Consider the following 19,434-nt stretch of genomic DNA (forward strand, 5'->3'; position numbering starts at 1 on the left):
ACAGATAGATAAAGGAAGAAAGAGAGAGACACACACAGTATTACACTACACGTCATTAAATTTTGATATATAAAATTGTGTACAAATATAAAAATTTATTAAATTTTTTTCCTTCTATTAATTTCTGCCTCCAGCTCAAACATCTTCTTGCACAAACAAAAATTAGTGTCAAGTTAACAATTCATCATTTCATATGTAAGCAGGAATATAAAATTTTCTTGGAAGAATTTATAATCTTAAATAGACATAATTTTTTTATGTAAGCAAATTATGTCTGTTGAACATTGTAAATTCTTCCAAGAAAATTTTATATTCTTGTTTATATAAACAAATCGACAATGAATTGTCTATTTGATACTAATTTTTTTCTGTGTGTTTCTCTGTATATTTCATACAACTATTTTTATACTTTGTTCTATTGTAATAACTGTCAAAAATTATTACTTAAAATTATTTAATTAGTGCAATCTGTAGTATCAAATTGTCGATATTAAATCTTAATTTAAATTATTGATAAAGTCAACTATAATGACGGTGTTAGAAGGTTTTACGGGTATCGCAGTGGTTGAGGCTAGGAATCACTAGAGATGAGAGTTCACAAAATGTGTATAATTCAAAGAATAATAATAGTATACAATATATATATCTGACAGGTTACACGAAGCCATAAAGAGATGAAACCGAATCGAATTGAGCGTATAACAATTGCAATCTGTATCCGATATACATAGTAATATTACGGGATAAGAAGTCCTTATAAATTGCGCGCAACGATATCATTCTCCAACAAACGGAAATGGTTTTAAAGACCGTATTTCTTTTTCTTCTGTTCATTTTTCCCCGTTTTGATACACATGATAGTTTAGCAGGTAAATCGTAAGACCGAATGGTACTCGTGAAATCACATTTGTAATCGCGATTTAGTATTTGAGAAACTCAGCTGAAACTCGTCTTGTAGCGCAATCTCGAGTACCTTCGTCACGCTGCTCGGCAGTCAAAATTCTTGGGAAGAGGCCACCTGTAACCTTTGTATTTGATCAATGAAGCCAAGCTTATTGGGAGAATTTCTATGGCTCGATGCGAAATACATCGACTACGCGGCAGCTTTTTCCGAAGGTTTTTTTTTGGTGGAGACCAAAATGGAAAGGAAAGAAGCAAAGATGACGGGTGCGGTACCATTCTTGACAGGGCGGAATAGATAAAGAAGAAGGATCGTTCTCCACTTCCCGTCTGAATCCCGCGGTTGATTTCTCCTCCAAATGCGATCACTGAAATCGCGTCCGCGATTCGAGATAAAATACGTAACTGTATCTCGTGCGGCGCGCGTCCGAGACAAGATTCGCGTAGCGGCCATAAATAAAGGACGTAAGACGCAATCACGTCGATTACATCGGAACCCGCAGTAGTTTCCGTTCGCGAACGAGCAATTGTGCGTGGGCAACGCACGCGTATAATGCACCACAGCCGGAATCAACGGCGCGGGAAACGAGGCCATTAAGCGATCGAGTCAAGCACCGTCGAGCCGAACCCGCACCGGCGGCCTGTGCTCGTATCTCGTCAAATTCGCTCCGGGAATTCGACCGCTACCCTTAGTCAGTTAATCGACTCCAAAGTCAGTAGCCGACTCTGAAAGGGCAATTCCAGAGAGGACGCTTGACGTCGGTGGTGCAGTTTAGACGGGGGGAGGGACACACTCAGCTGAAGTGAAAAATTCAAAGCGCATGATGCCTAATCTAATTATCGTGAAAGTAGGGGATTAGAGAAAAATTGCTCTAAAATTGCGCCGTAAATGAGAGCAACGGCGGGAGCGTTTTACACGCGACCGTACGATTTTCTCCGACGGGGACCGAGGAAAGAGACGGGAGTAATTTTAGTTATTTCCAGTGAAGAAAACGAAACGTTTATTGGAGTTACTCACGCTGCTTTTTCTCCTCTTCCTTTTCCCCGACAGAATTCAGGGAGGCCTTCAGGCTGTTTGACAAGGACGGCGATGGAACTATCACGAAAGAAGAACTCGGCAGGGTTATGCGTTCCTTGGGACAATTTGCGAGAGCGGAGGAGCTGAGAACGATGCTGCAGGAAATCGACATTGACGGTGAGCGGCAGCTCTATTATCCATCTTAGGCTACAGTAGAGTTAAAGAGAGATTCGGATTGCATTGTTTTTTTTCCGTCGCATTACATTATCGAACGCCCGCATTATTACCGGTATTTAATTATTCGAATTTGTCAGATCAAAGGGACGAAATTAGACTAATATACGCAATTCATATTTATTATTTCGAATCGCTCGGTGGAAATCAAAACGCTGCAATTTAATACGCAATATGGTGTTTGTTTTGAATTTAGCGTTTATCATTGGATTTATCCAATTAATATAGCAAGAGAGAAATTAGACTAATATGTAACGTAATTGTATTTGACATTCGAATTGTTCGATGAAGATTTAAGCGCCGCGTTTTATCGAAACGGGTGGTATTGACCGCCAGCATATCGCGTGTTATCACACCTTTTGTTTTTCCAATCCGCGCATTTTGAAAATCCCACTTCATGTGCCACGTGTCGCTGAATAGATTACGTAGATAATGTAATAACAGATGGAGAAAAAAGGAAATGCTGATTGACCAATAGGTGTTTGCAAATAAAATAGCGTCGGAATAGATTGAAGGAAAAACTGACGATAACTCTGTCAATATATTACTATTTACTATTATTACACAGAAAAAAATTATTATTAAATCAACAATTCATTGTTTTATATATAAGAATATAAAATCTTCTTGGAAAAATTTATAGTCTTAAACAAACATAATTTTGCTTACATAAAGAAAATTCTTTTCTTTGTATAAGCAAATTATGTCTAAGATTATAAATTCGGCCAGGAAAATTTTATATTCTTGCTTATATATGAAACAATGAATTGTTAATTTGATACTATTTTTTTTCTATGTACATTATATTATACATTATAATTACATTACATATTTTACACTGAGAAAAAAATTTGTTAAAGAACAAAAATATTTAGTTCGATACGTGCAATTAAATATTGCGTTAGTTTAATTAATTCTTAGTTAAAAAAGTTAATTGGTTAATATGAATAAACCATATCTTTTTTTTGCAACTAAATAACTGTTGAATCGGCTCAATGTTTAATCGATCCTAAATATTTTAATTTTTTAACAAATTCCTTTTTCAGTATACAACCATTACATGCGCGAGAATTTATACAATGTTTTATCTTATAACACTTTATCTTGCAATTAATTTTCTTGGCAAATACTCGCGCGACTTTAGCGTCGCACGAGCGTCTTTAAGATAACAATCGCGCGACGCAAACGTTATCCAGGCAGGAACGTTAACTCGCTATTTCCGCGACACGAGGTGCATCGCGTCGGGATTACGAAATAATCATAAAATAAGGTGTACCCACGTTGCCCGAGCTATCGTATTGCGCGCCGAAGCGAGCTATTAAAGACGGTAGTATCGCACGGTGACGCCGAAAGTTTCGTCCTCTCGCATATTCACCATTGTAACGCCATGATCGTTCACGCGCAATCTCGCGCCCTCTCGGCAAATCGCCTTAATTATAGCTAATTCTCGCGAAACGTTCCGACGATGACCGTGCTCTCCTGCCACGAGAGGCGGCGGCCCCTTTATTACGAACCCTTTATTATGATCCTCCGACGCCGCCGCGCCGCGTCGGTCCGATCTCTCCCTCGTCGTTACTTGATTCTCGAGGGTACTCCTTCACCTTCACCCCGAACTCCATCTCTTTACGCCGCTGTATCCAATTTCGCGGTGGCCGCGCTAGGATTCTACGTAAGTTCCAATGCTTCCAATGCTTCTCCGTTCCAATGCTTCTCACTCTCTCCCAGGGTTTTCCTTCGCGTTTTACGCTCGGCGGCGATGTTTCATTGTCTGGCGAAAAAGGTCCGCGCAAAATCCGCGCCGATACCTCCCGCAGACGAACTCGTTATACGTGTGACGCGGACCACGGTTTCTGAAGCACTTCCGATAGCGTATTTATGACCGGGGCACTCTTTCGCTACGATAACACGTCTTATCCGACGAAATAAGGAGGGCCGAGTGAAATAAGAGGAAATAGATATCTCTTATAAATCACGTACCTCGTTTTACCTGTCCACACTGGCTTCTCTATATATCATCGGCGAAAAATCGACATTATTTATTCATCAAATTTGCAATTGGTCGAACAGTCGAATCTCTGTAATCGTTATGTTGATTTTTGTTTAATGGGTTTACAAGTGTTTTAAAATATATATTTTTTTAAACTGTTTGGAGTGCGGTAATAAACAACGGTGCCGCGTGTATCAATATACTTTTCCCCGTGGAGAAATCGCTATTGCTGACTCGAGAGCGGAAGCGGGTCGAAGTATTGACGCCGGAGAATACGAGTCCTTGTACCTGTTGCTAGTCCACTCCACAGCGGTTGGCTGTTACCAGTAATTTTCTCTGTAATCGGAAGAATTACGGGATAAAAACGCGACCCGCGGTGAAAAGCGACTGCTCGCAGCTCTTCGAAAGGGAACTCGACAAAACGAATTTCGGGGGAAAATTCGACGCTTTTCGGTCGCTCTGCGCTCGCGACAAAAGAACTGGCGAGAGGGGAGGGAGAAGGGGACAATGAAGCGATTATTAAAATTTACACGAGAACGCGGCGCGGGGGTGGGTAAATCGAAACCGCCGCGTGTTCCGAAGAACGAAAGTAATTACGGTCGTGGAAGTAAATTGTTTCGCGGGGACAGGCGTTATCCGCGTGGTGGAATTTGCTCACGCTCGCGCTTTTTAGCGCAGCTCCGAAAGTGATAATTCTCGGAACTTTCGAGGATTAAGTCGGCGACGGAAAGAGATTCCGCGAGTTTAACCCTTGGCCCCCGGGGTCCGTTAATGCGCCGAGCGGTCTCGCGAGAAGGGGATTAAACGGTCCGACACAGAGGAGAAATATTTCCGTGGTCGTAAAAAAACAAAAAAAAAGGAAAGAAAGAAGGAGGCCAAACCGCCGTGGCCGGCAAAGAAGAAGCCACGACGAATCTCGATAATCGCCGGAGCGGTCTCTCCCGGGGATATTTCCGAGGGAAATTACTTTTCCGTTTGAGACGCTCGAATCCGTGCTCTGTGTACCGTTACGAGAATAGATACGGTTTCGCGAGCTGTCGTCGTCGATCGCGAATCGTGTGAATCGCGCGTGAAATTATCCGCCTCCGCCGCTCGCCGACCTTACGTAACTTTTTCGCGATCCCGCGGGAGACGGAGGCGCGGCGTGCGCGCGCGGTGTCATCGTCGGCAACGACTTTTCGTAATTTTTACCACGAACTCTCTCACCCGATGAGAGATTCTTTTTCCCCTCGTCCCTCGAGGAGATACAGCGATTCTCCCGTACAACGTACCCCCTTCCCGTATCCGTGGAAATCCGTTTCTTATGAAAATGAGTTCTCGATCTAGTCGCACGGTTTGGAAGTTGCTGTTGCTGGAGGGGCACGCTGTGTTAAGAGGAAAAAGAAGCAGGGGAAAAAGGAAGTTGAGCGGGAAGTTCGCGAACTCTTCGCTACACTATCAGATAGATTGCGTGCGGACTTAAGAGTTTTCTCATTTTCTTTGTTCCGAAAAAATTTCATTCCCGCAGATTACGAGCTGCTGTGTGCATTGACACCATTGATATACACTACCTCTCAAAAGTTGTCGGTACACTTTACGTTCTTTGCTAACAGTTTCATTTCTACTACAACACAATTTCTAATAAAATGTGAAATTATATGTTTTTATTTTCTGCGATGGAACTTCAGTAATTCACCAATTGTCGATAAACAATTATAAACAGTAATTATGAATGAATTCCTCAATTAGACAGTGAAGGAGAAAATGATATGATTTTTATTTAATAATTTTATTTTTATTTTCCATATATTTCCGTATAGTTTCCATGTATATGAAGAAATAAAATTGTTAAAAACATAAGAAATGTGCTGAAACTTTTGAATAGTAATGTAGCTCGTTATATTATCCTGTGCAATTGTGCTACAATGGAGATTATAAACAAATTATCGTAGATTGTGATTATACCCCGCTAAAAATAATTGGTTGAATCGACGTCGATCGATCAGTGCCATCGACGTCTATCGACATCGATTCAACCAATCATTCCTGGCTAAGTATCTTTAATAACAAAAAAAAAAAAATAGATTCGTTGATGCAACGAAGCTATAGTTTGCTACTCAAGTTTAACATTTGTAACTAAACAGACTTTGATAGCAAAGTAATTATGTCTGAAAGCAATTATAATTATTAAAACGCAAGAAATAAGAGAAAACGCCATTTCTTGATGGAAGCTTGATGTTTAATAATATTTTCATATCAATTATTAAATATATTTTTTTCAATTCTCTCTCTATATATAAAAACTGTCTCTATTCTATAAACTGTCAATGTGATTGTCGGAGTTGAAACAGCAGTCATAAACTAAAGCTAGAAATAATATCTCTAATTTGATTGATTATCAAATTTAATGTCATAATAAGCTATACGAGAAGCATCGTAAACTAAAGCTAGAAATGACATCTCTAATTTGATTGGTTATCAAATTTAATGCTATAATAAGCTATACTAAGCATCTAAATTCTAAAGAACTTTCTGCGAAAAATAATCTGTTGTATTTTAATCGCGAAGTGTTACGTAGTCACGTATTTTTTTTTTTTTTTTTTTTGTTAGATGCAAAGTCTTGTGCGAAAATTGCACATACGGCGTAACGCTATTAGTATTATAGTTCGATAGATCTTAAGCACCTTAAAAAATTGTAAAGAACTTATTGTGAAAAATATCATCCCAGTTAAGATTCGAAAACTTATTCTGAAACAAATGTTACCAATTTAACTGGATATGCGGTGATATTTACCGCAATAACCAGTATTAAAGAGAACGTCTTTTTTTTAGAGGCGACGTGCCTAGTACAATAATTGTTAAATTTGCGTAGCAAACGATAGCTTTGATGTCTTTTTTTCGATAATTATCGCAGCCACTATGCGAAGCATACTTACAAATGAGATAAAAATCTATAAAAAAAGTGTTTTTAAGTAAATTTTTTGAACGCTGATTTAAATTACTAAATTTCCATAAAATGCTATTAAATTTTTTTCCTCGGCGAAATCTCATTCCACGGGATACAATCGCGAAAAATTCGACGTTGCGTCGCGCCGTCCGGGAACGGCGATTTTAAGAAGTTCGTTGTATTATATGTCACGTTCACGTTAATAGAGAGTCGTTATCGTTACGTAGCTATCAAGGCTCATGTAACTATTATCGCTACTGTTACGATTAGTGTGGTTACGATGCCAGTTTTTCGCCGAGGGCTCATTCAACTGTAATTTGCGCGCTATTGTACAAGAGGCCGAAAAAACATTTCCCGTTGAATTGATCCTGTTTTGCAAATGAGATTTGATTGCGAACAGGATGCGACCTTGCATTGCTTATCAGGAGATAGTCTGTGCAATGGGTCGAAAAATAGAGTTATCTTTAGCATGCATTGAAGCAGTTAATAATTTACTTTGAGAATTTATCATGGTACGACTTGAAAATTTACATTTTATATTACACATTTAAACAAATGAATTATAAATTATTTTTGACTGAGATATATATATATATATATATATACAATATATATATATTGTTATAAAATCCTTGTTATAAAATCTATTCTTCACGGTTGACATGACAATTCCATTTCTAGATATCCGTAACAAATGATCTTAATATCATTTCAATCTTTTGTTAAATAATTAAATAAAGTCGCTGTCGTTTGATCGTGGCTTTTTTAAAGATAATTTTTAACAAAATAGTAGCTTTCTAAAATTAAGATTATTATCTTTGATAAAAATTTGATCCAATTTTAATTATAAAAAAAAAATCGATTCAAACCTTCACTCGTCATCGTGAAGTCACTCGCGTTTTACGCTTTTATTAAACGGTACACCGTACTGAGATTTTCAATCATAATTTTACTTAGTTTCAACCTTCTAGTACACGATTCAAAAGTGAAATAGCAAGAACAATTGGTGAAACTATGTAATTTTGGCATGTACTCTACCGATGAACGCGGGAAATTTTGCTCGGACTCGAGTGATCCCACAATGTAAGATATAAAAAAACCACGATCGAACAATAAACAATGCATTTTTAAATATATTAACAAAAATTAAAAGTGATTGATTCAATGATTTTTGAGAAATCACGTCGACCAGTTTAAAAAATATGGTTTTGAGAAAAACGTGTATAAAGTTCAAGTTTGAATATCTTTTTAATAAGAAGCAATTTTGTTATTGGTTTTAATCTGCTATTTCATGACAAATGAAATTCGTCTTCGACGAATTTGTACGTCGCACGTCGCGCTCTCTGCCCCGCGCTCAATTCATTGTTCATTCAATTTATTCCAAAATTCGGTTGCGTTCAACATTAATATTTAAAATATTCATAATCTTGAATAAGCTGGAAAATTCATCATTAAATATACAGGCAACGTGCGCGGTAGTTTCAACAGTTGTAGCACAGCAAAATATATTTTTTGGATCGATTTTCCATATAAGAACGTTATAAATTAATTCTAGTTTTGTTACGTCATTGTAGATAATACTTCCTAAATTGGATTTAATTTCTTCTTTTGTTGAAATTACCTAAATTTCTTTTTGTGTCCGCTTGATGCCATCAACTGTTCTCGTCTTTCGAATAATACTGATTGTCCGAATAGATTGTTGCGGATTGTTATCAGTAGAGCTTGTGATTGTTGCTCACATATTGCATATTATACGTTCTTCGACTGAATCTTTACGCCTGTCACAAGACCATAATTTGTCAGTTTTTTTTATTAAATTTTGTAGTTTTCTTTGCCGCTATGATGTTTGCCGAAACCAATTTGAACACACAAAGCATCAAAGAGAGATTTGTATAGGTTCCAGCATAAACATTTTATCTCAAGTTCGTGTATTCGTGCATGTTCGTGAATAGTCCGTACTGTTTCGGTATGAGGTACTTACCGAGCAGCGCGCTGTCAGAATTATTCGATAACTTTGTTATTTTTTTTCAAATCAAGTTAAATCTTCAGAGATATATTCTTCAAGACTTGAACTTTCAGATAAAATTTAAGAGTAACTAATTTTTGGCCCATGACACGACGTCGGACCTTCGTCAACGTACTTGCGACCGCGTACGCGTCGAAACAAAGCAATATCCAAATTTCGGGCAAATAATTCATTAGAGATTAATTTGCCTCTCCTTTCAGATTGCCAACAGCTTTAATTAATAACCGCTTCAATAATAGCTTAATTCATTCGTCGCCGGAAGATTCAAGATTGCTCGATTGTTCCCGCGGGACTAATGTAAAATACATTTATTACGTATGTATGAGAGAAAAGTGTTAGGTATTGGTTTAGTGGTTATAATTATGTGGTAAAATGATTATAATTAGAAATTAAATTTTTATAGCTATTACTAATGTTAACGTTAAAATTTTTTAATATTAACATTGAATTTTTTTTCATTTTCTATAGAAATATAAACACAAGATTATTTTTAATGTTAATATTAATAATAACCTTGTGTTTATAATTCTAATTATGAAAAAATTTTACAATAAATTCTCTCTTTAATTCTTAGCTTGTCAGAGCGTAATGACTCCTTACTTAGCGTACTTCTATGGTGTGCACTTTCTTTACAATTTACACAGATATACGAAAACTACAGTTTAAACGTCAGTTCCGAACAGTTTAATTTAGAAGGTTTCTCATGGTAAGGTACTCTCGATGGTTTGCCTTTCGAGAGGTAGCTATCGAATAAAATCAGATGTTTCTGGTCAGTCGTATTTGAAACCCTCTTTGGCACAGAGAGCAGGCGCACAACTCTCTGCGTCACGATCACTACATAAACTTTAAGTTACAATTATAATTTCAAATATTAATATAGTAAAATATCAAAATATGTATGGTAAAAATAAATATATATAAAAAAATAAACATGCATGATAAAAATATATATAATAAAAACATTTTTATATAATAAATGCAATCACAATTATAATGAATATAATTATTTTTTTAAACATTTGCTTATTATTTACGTACTCTCTGAACCTCGTAGAATAAAAACTCACTTAAAAAAGTGCAATTTTCATTTTTTTAAATTTACTCTAGTAGGTTTAAAGAATAATAACAATAATTAATAGCTCATTTTCATGATTAAAACGAATATAAATATACAATTGACTCCGAAAATGACTGGAAATTAAGTTAAATTATGACAATTTTAACCATTTTGAACTACAAGATGAATTAAGATAACCATCTTTTTACCTCAGTGTAGCTTTTTATTCTCGTCGCTCCTCCTCCTCTTGATAACGCGCACATAATTCCGATACCTGGTAAAATAACAGTGAAAATTTTTAAACGGTTAATTAGAGTTACATGTCCGCGTCGCGATCGAGTCAGATGAGAATGAAGCCAATTTCCAATGAGAGGGTAAAGCTTCGTTTCTGCGAATACGGGAGAGAATGGCGCATCCGCGAATACATACGTATGCTCAGGTTGACGTTTCTACCTCATCGAACTATACGATCACGTTAATAGTCTGAGTGTGCGCCAAAACGAAGACCCTGAGAGGCTCTCCGTACCGATAATTAGTATCTATGTCTAAGTGCCATGCGCCACGTATGCGTACCATCGGTGACGCAAGTCCCTCGTGTTAAATACGGCGGCCAGAGGTGGCTCACAGCGTTTAATTAGGCCGGAATTAGCTCTTTATTGAACAGGACTATGTGATAGTCGCGACAGCTTTGACATGCGCTCTCCGCTCGCATTATTTAAAGAGCGACTCGTGATGAAATCGTATCAGGATAATCTGACAAAGCCCGGATCAGACCGTGTGAAAACATATGTATACGTTGGATACGCCACGTTAAAAGTCTAAAATTACATGTCTGTTGAAAAGTATGTTGAGGATATATTGTAGCATTACTTAGAAGAGAAAGGGATACACGAACTCGTTGATCGATGAGAAAAGTAACTTTTATTCACGCCGTTTAATCTGTTTTCTTTCGCGGTCGCCGTTTGTCTCTGTCTGTCTTCTTCTTTTTATAATTTTTTTAAGCGTTGTTATTAAAGCGCTGTTATTAAAGCGGTAACGCAATATTATTAAATATGATATAACAGGAGATTATTAGATACATTATTAGAACATTATTGGAGTATATTACAATATGTATCACATTTTAAAGTATCAAAAAATTTTAAATTTTTATAGATCGTTCCATTATGTTTGCAGAGGAAGAACAATTTTGCTAAGGTATCTAAAAATTTAACTCGATACAGATCTGAAAATAATTTTGTTGAATCATTAAAATAATTATGATTGACGTTCGAGCATGATGAACAATGCCGCAGAGAAGTTGTGACATTTTTGGAACCAGCCGTAGCGTTCTACATAATTATTTTGACGATTTAAAAAAATTATTTTTAAATTATTTTCAGCTAATGCTGTATCCAGCTAAAGTCTTAGATACTTTATAGTTTTAGCAAAACTGTTTTTTCCATGTGAATATCTAAAATTTGAACATAATTTTCTTATTGGTTAAAAGTTATTATTTTTTGGTTTGTATCGCCTTGATTTTTATCGCGTTTTGTGCTCATTTATAATTTGAAGGCATTACGAATTAAATAAAAAATTTCTTATACGTATGCACGGAAAGAACAATTTTATTGCAGTATTGAAAAATTTAGCTAGATACATATCAAAAAATAATTTTATGTTGGACTATCAAAATTATTATGTAAGACATTCAAGCATGATAATTTTTTTTGTATAAACAATAACAATGAAGGCTTGATGAGATTCAAAATTAGACAAAGTAAAATAGAACACGAGATGATGATAAGCCGCGTTGGATGTGTTAGTGCGAACTTATCAATACTAATTACATACAGTTCTCAATTTGATCTCAATTATTACTCTTTGTTCTTATCGGTCACAAGCATCATCTTATCTAAGAATTATTTAAATTAGATATAACAGTAAAACGAAACGTGATGAGACAGGAGACGGTCGTATTCAAAAAGGAACACTCTAAATCTGGTAGGAACAAAGAATAAAAATTAAGATCAAATTGAGAATTATATGTAATCAGTATTGATAAATTTGCATTAACACCCAGCGCGAATTTCCATCACTTTTTGCATATTTTATTTATTGTTTAATTTGTTTGCTATCAAGAGGAGGTATTTTTAAATAAAATCCGTCTATGCCACTCAGATTGCAGTGCATTGTGCCTTCCCCTAATCATACTTAAGGATACGTATTAAAAATTCGTATGCGGGATGTCTGAGATCGAACTGACGACGTGATACTAACGAGTCTGGACGCTCTACACACAGAGCCACACGGTAACTCAAGCATGATGATGCAAAAGTTACTGCAAAAAGTTGACATTCTAACAATCATCTTAAACATCCCATATAAATTTTTTAATGGTTTATTTGAATCCAACTTATTTGTTTAAAAGTTATCTACTTAAAACTGCAGCAAAATAACTGCAACAAATAAGTCATTTTGTTTTGATGTATAAATCATTAGAAGCCAAATTTTTCACGATTTTTTTTATGCAGCTGGTTTTAAAATTCACGACCAAAAAATTGTTTGTTGTTGAATGAGAAAGAAGAAAAGAAAATTTAAGAGGCCTGCAATTTTTTAATTTTGATAACTTTAGCTTGTATTGTAGAGCCGAAACATTCTTAAGAAACAGTCACCTGAATATCTAAGTGATCAAATTTTGAAACAAATTACTATAAAATAAAACGAACTCTATTTTATAGCAAATGTGAAGTAGAATCTTCGTAAAGCTTAGATGGAGATCGAGAGTGCTCGAATTGCCTACTTTGACGTAATTATTGAAAATTGAAGCACTAAAACTTTAGGAAACATCTCAAGATACGAAAATTTTCATGAAGCAATTTAGGCACCAAACCTTTTAAGTACCAGCGCGAGTAAACGGAATCGAATAACTAATATCAGGTGCATCCAATACCTCGCGAAATCGTACCCACAGTGCGTACCCGTAGGATCGCCATTCGTCAAGGCAATCAATCGGTGAACTCGAAGGAGAGTCGTCGACTCGTTTGATTTGCCTCGCAAGCGAGAAGGTCGCCGGCCCTCTTATTTCCTATGAATGAGCTTCGTGACTTTGCGAGACTCTCAGAGTCCTCCCGCCTTCCCGCCCCGTGTCGTGGTAAGCGGAAGCGTTTGACGTCGTTCCACTGCGGCAAAAGCGAAAGTTCTCAAGAAGTTCCGGCACGTACGCGCGGCGCAGGAGCATGGCGGGGACCGGCGTCGGGAGCGGTTCTTGGGATCCTCTCAAAGATTCATGTCGCCTCGATTGCATTACGGCTTCACCCACGCGCGCGCGGCCCCGCATTTGCGCTGCCATAAATTATCGTGCTATCGCGTGCGCGTGAAATCCGCATAAAATGCCTCGCAGTCCCGCTCGACGCGGATTCTTTCGGCGGAGCTGCCTGGCGCGACGGACACGAAGTTAAATTATCCCGGCCGATCACGTCGAATCGCGGATCAAATGCCAAGGATATGTCCCCTTCGCCTCGGCTTTTCTCGGACTTTCCTCGCGTTGGCGCGATTCCCACCGATAAAATCACTTTATGAATAACATCACGTTCGCGACGAGGCGCGCAGTTTGCGACTGAAGTTATCGCGATCGCAACTATTGCGTCGCAACGGGGATTTATAGCGGTTGGGTGCATACCGTCCTGGTGAATAAGTTAAAGCCGTGTCCCTCGACGCGTGTACCAGCCAATTCGGATGATACCGGCGACACGAGCGCGAGGCGAGCGACGTTTATCCGACACTTATCCGGGAAATAAATTCTTTTTTTTTCCCCGGAGATAGAGAAATTGAACTAGTAGAGAAAAAAATGTGTGCGGATATCGCAGCGTATTAATTAAACTGTTCAATTCTGTAAAAATACTAAAAATACGTATATATTTTGATGCCCTCGAGATAAACAAGGATTAAAAAAAAAAAAAGAATTTTGTTTTTAAAATTTAAACTTTATTAATTAAACTAAACTGCGCGTATCGCGATAAAATCATAAATATTTGATATTAATTCAATTCTACATTCTAATCCCAAGCAAAGCATTTTTTCCTCTATAGAGCAAAGTGCTGTTGAATCAACGGCATCAGTGTAATTGGAAATATCTTGTTAATTCAATAACAGCATATTAGTGAAACAAACAGATTAAAAACAAAGACAATATCAAATATGTCTGAATGAACAAAAATTTCGTTAAATCAATCACATATATTAGTGACAGCTCGTGATTCGATGTTTAATTGAATCGAACTACATTTTAATTCGGATTACAGCATTTTTTTCAGTGCACGCTGAGGGAACAGTAATCTCGTTTTTTTTTTTTACTCAATTTCACTCGGATCTCTGAGCTTTCCCGAATTTCGTCACTTTTATACGATATATTGGAAGATACAGTCTAAACTGCTTGTCGATCTTTTCGCACATCTTCTTTAGAATAGATACAATACGGTTACCAATATTAATATAAGTCGCAATCACCAACAGTAGGTTTTTGCAATTGCAACTGATTGATACTGGCCATATCCCTTCGTTTTCCCATTGTCAGAAAACCGCTTTTTCAAAAATGTTTCGTGTGTATAGATCAGATTTCAGCGCGTTTACAAACATCCGTCCGACTTCTGCACACTTCCGTCTTCCTATCGCTTTTATTTCGCGATTTAATTCTCCATGTGAGCATGTATCATCGTTACGGGGCAAAGCTATATCGAGCGGCATCGATCGATCTATTCGGCGAAAAGTAATAACGTTCCGCAAATACCGTCCGGTTTTCGCGAATCGCCTTCGTTTCCATCGGTCTCTCGACGTATCGCAATCTAGATTACCCCGTATATTGTTTTGCCGCTCCGCTTTTTTCCTTTTCCCCTCTCTCTCTCTGTCTGTCTGTCTGTCTCTTTCTCTTTTTCTCTCGTTCTCGACCTCTCTATTTCTATCTTTCATTTTGCATGTCTCAAAAGGACGAGGGTAACGTGACGGAATTGAAGATCGTTCGATTGCCGATGCAGGATATCGGCTGTTTACAATTTAGCGCGGTTTAGCGCGCCGACGATATTCGAAATCAAGTGGAGAACAAAAGGCGAGGAAAACCGCGCCCGACCACGACGAATCCTCCATATGCGCGGGTTCACTGGCTCGCGATTCATATTCTCGAGCGCGTGTCCGCCCCAGGATTAAATTCTCGTCTCGGGGAAGTGGTTTTCGTGCCGGCTATACGCGACACTTAACAGACGAAACGAAATGACCCACAAATCCGCCGTGACAGGCGGGGGAATCGAGAAGCCACCCGAGGGTACGCGAGGACGAGTCGAGACGGGTCCTGAAGGAACCGGTGCGTTTATCATTCTTCATCGGCGAACGCCTGTCGATCGCTCGATCATTAAATTTGCCGCGTCGCGCGAAAAGCTGCGAGCATGAAATATCGTCATCTTTTCTTTCTTCCTTATTTTTTTTTAAGAAAGTTAAGATTTATTTCCATCGCGCGAGAGATACGCAGCTCGTTACGTAACTTGTGTTTCCGTTAGGACGGGCTCTTGTCTTGAGAGACAAAACCGCGCCGTGCCGTCTGAACAAAGAACGATCGCTACACATCCACGCGGGTTTAATGAGAATTTTAACGACTGTGAGCGGATCGACAGAAAAAAAAGAGAGAAAGAGAGCGGGAGGAGCAGGAAAGCAAGGAAAAACGCGGATGGATGAGCACGGACGTAACGAAACGAAGCCAATCGACGCTTTTTGCAACGCACCGTTGTACGGCGACGGCGGGTGAGTAAAAGCGATACGATCGCGGGCATTTTCGGCGATACGCCGGCCGCGTCGGGGCTACTATGCGACCGTGACATTCGTAATATGCCAACCCCGCGGGGCTTCTTATCGGGTCGCGCGCAATTGATCCGTCCTCCAGGCTGGCTCCTCCAAGGCGGCGCGGCGCGGCGCGGCGGCGGCGGGACGCGCGATTGCGAGAGCGAGAAGCATTGCGATCTATCCCTATCTCCGCTCGATCACTATCCCTCTCCTCTCCCGAGTTACGCCTATGGAATTTCATCGGGAATCTCGGTCGCCCCGTATCGTAACACGCAGTCAATTTGTATGCCCGCGCATACGTACGTACGTGGGGCATGTAATACATGGTATAATACACGCGACGAATCCGCGCTATCAGAAAATGCCCCCGGGGCTGTACACACGGGTCCGCCCTGCCCGCTGTGCACGTACGTTCGTGTGACTGTCATCCACGACGGCATCTACACAGCCTGGACGGACTGGTTCACGAGTTACCTGGGAATGGGGACCGGGGGAATTATGTAGGACAGATCGATGATCGTAATCGCATATTGATTAATTCTACACGAAATTCTCCGTGTGGACAGAGTAATCTCCCGATTATATCGTCCGCCTACACTCTCTCGTTCTAGATAATCGTAGTCTTAGCTTCTGATAGTCCAAAGTACACTGCTAATGTAACGCGGGAGAATCTAATTACGGGATCTTTCAAACTTTCCGTAGCGAGACGTTGCCTTAATTAATAGCGAAATTTTGAAAGATAAAGTTGCCGCGAGAGAGTAAAGTGGCGTAATTAAAATTGTGTTCTTAAAGATCTGTAGATTATAATGATGATTTTTTTGAACGTTGCTCCAACTAGACCAACAACTTAACGCAATTTGTACGTTGAGTTCTCAACGCTTGCCGAAGGTTAAACTTAGATAACATGTATATTTACAAGATGTCTGTTTTTGAAGCGTCTGGATGCAGTGTGGTTATGAAAATGTTTACTGTTAATTAAAATTTGACACTTCGACATCTTTCATTATTGAGTGACACGACATAATTATAGGATAAAGTTTTTCCAGAAATTCTTTAACAAGAAGAACGCAAGACGAAGCTGGAATTGCTTGGTAAATCGAATAAAAAGTTCAATTTTTTAATAATTTTATTAATGACAAAAAGATTTCTAATTATTATAGAAATATTGTAAATTATAATGTATTGTAACATTGTAATCGTATTTCTGTCTATAATGTAATCGAAAAGAAAACATCACGTTTCGTTTTTAAAAATTCAAATTTACAAATATAAGAATCTTGCAATTTCTGATTACATGAAATATTCTTAAAATTATTGACAGTTCTTAGAATTTCAAATAACTCAATTCTTTCCGATACTTTGTTAATTTTTCGGATATTTTATTTTGACGATTTGAAATCTCGAATTCTCGGAAACGAGAAGAATTCTAGAAATTTTATAATGTTACGTCTTGTCTATGCTTGATATTTTATTGATTTTTACATTTTAAGTATAGGAATCTCAATAGGAAAAAATGAATTTTTGTATTAAAATTTTTAAATTTAAAATTGAAAAATTGATATTTTAGAATTCTTTTTAAATAAGAACTGATAATAGAAGGTTATTTATAAAACAAAGTGTTTTTTGCATTATAAATATATAAAGGAAAGTTCTCCAAAACCGACATAATTCTCCTAAAGTGATACACCCCTTTTTTATTAAATTTTTAAAAGTTATAAGATATACATAATCAGTGATACATACGTGAATTTTTTTATTTATTAACAATAAGTACACAGAGAAAACAATTTCTTCAAACTTAATAAATTTTATCGTATCCAAACAAATTTGTTATTTGGAATGGTCCGAACAATCCAATGTTTGAATCAATAAGTACGATTAATTGAATTTCAAACAATATATATATATCTTCGTCTTAAATAAATCATTTGTTTGAAACAAAAGATATATTCTCAATATATTTTGCCATTTTCATATAAATAAATTATTTGTTTCATTGTTCGTACTTATTGTAATGAAATAATATATTATTTGGTTGAAAGATATTACTTTAAATAATAGTGTTATTTTTGTCAAATAATAGAGATTTTTTTAACGAAACAACAACACTTTTATTGAAACAAATAATGTTTCATATAAGCATATGTTATTTCAACGAAACAAATTTCAATCAAATAAATAGGAATACTGAAAGAAACCTTTTCCTCTGCGTATATTCTTAATCTTAAAATCTTGGACTTTAGAACGTTACAACGTTTTCTGGGAACCCTCATCATTGTGTTACGCAAATGAAGATGTCATCTTACTTAACATAAATAAAGCAACATGGGAAGCAGTAAAAACGGGAAAGGCAAATAGTCACGTACGCGAAACAGTCAGGTAATTCGACACACATCGTAAACTGTCCCTGAGCATCCAAAGTACGAAGTGCGTACTTCGGTTCGCTACCGCGCCCGCGGCGGGATGTTATACCGGCGAATTTGCAAGCGCGGCACAGCATTATACTTTTATACTTTATACTTTATACGCTCGCCAACACGTTGTAGCACACTTTATGTTCTCGCAGGAATGAGCACGTATCGTTATCACATAGCCCGCGTTTACACGCTCGACCGTCCGTGCGAGATCGCGCGTGGGCTCGACCCGGCGCGGCGCGGCGCGGCGCGGCGCGGCGTTACTGCACGCGCGGATCTGCGTGCGTGCCGTTGCATGCGCGGGATCCTGCAGCGGGAGAAGTTGTTGCAAAAGTCAATATGCATGTGTATGCGTGTCTATATGCGCGGAATCCCCAAGTCACTGTGTGTATTCGAGGGTGCTTCTAGTTCCCCGTAGTATTATCGCCGCCTAAATCCCGTTTACACCGACGGTTATCCGACTAAAATCCGCTTAGGCTGGCGCTTAGCCTACATTGCCGACTGCAGCCGGTTAGTTCTGTGAGGGTGTGGGTGATAGCAAATGAGAGCTCGAATTTTAAGAGCGCGCGCGCACGCGCCTTTCCGTCCCGGCGATAAAAGGTGCACCGAGACGCGCGATTGCAACTTCCGATTGCAGACTTTGTATCGGGAGATTTCGCCTGAGAACGGCTGTCCGATGCACGCGCATATTTTCTTCGCTTCCGACACATTTCCGCATGCCACATTTTCCAGGAGAATAAGAGCGAAATAAGCGCGCGTTCTCCAATTGTCAGAATCATACGCGGATGTAAGAAAGTTTTGAGAAGTTAAGTCCGCCCAGAAATGTGTCAATAAATAACAGATTCGCTGGATACGGGAAGATTGATGGGTAAAATCTACGTCGCGTTTTTCTTGTTTCGAAATAAAACAATCCGGAACGGAGCCATCTGGGATGCGGATAATGATCGAGAAAACGCGCAATAAACGGATGGATGAAAAGCGGAAAGCGGCTTAGTCACCTGAGATATTCTTTTATTGCGGCTATTGTGAATTAAAAGCGGCCACTGAGAGTTATTGTGCGATAG

At 38.2% G+C, this 19,434-nt stretch overlaps 1 protein-coding gene across 5 annotated transcripts in view; it reads left to right on the top strand.

The window, feature by feature from the left end:
- The window catches only part of LOC105195364 (neo-calmodulin), a 96,645-nt gene that overhangs the window by 46,052 nt on the left and 31,159 nt on the right, over positions 1–19,434 (top strand). For all 5 annotated transcript variants that reach the window (XM_039449285.1, XM_039449286.1, XM_026131060.2 and 2 more), the window contains one exon: positions 1,952–2,095. In XM_039449285.1, the coding sequence (XP_039305219.1) occupies positions 1,952–2,095 (144 nt within the window). The remainder of the gene's footprint in view (positions 1–1,951; positions 2,096–19,434) is intronic.

This window comes from Solenopsis invicta, chromosome 5 (genome assembly GCF_016802725.1).
Source record: "Solenopsis invicta isolate M01_SB chromosome 5, UNIL_Sinv_3.0, whole genome shotgun sequence".
Lineage (NCBI taxonomy): Eukaryota > Metazoa > Arthropoda > Insecta > Hymenoptera > Formicidae > Solenopsis > Solenopsis invicta.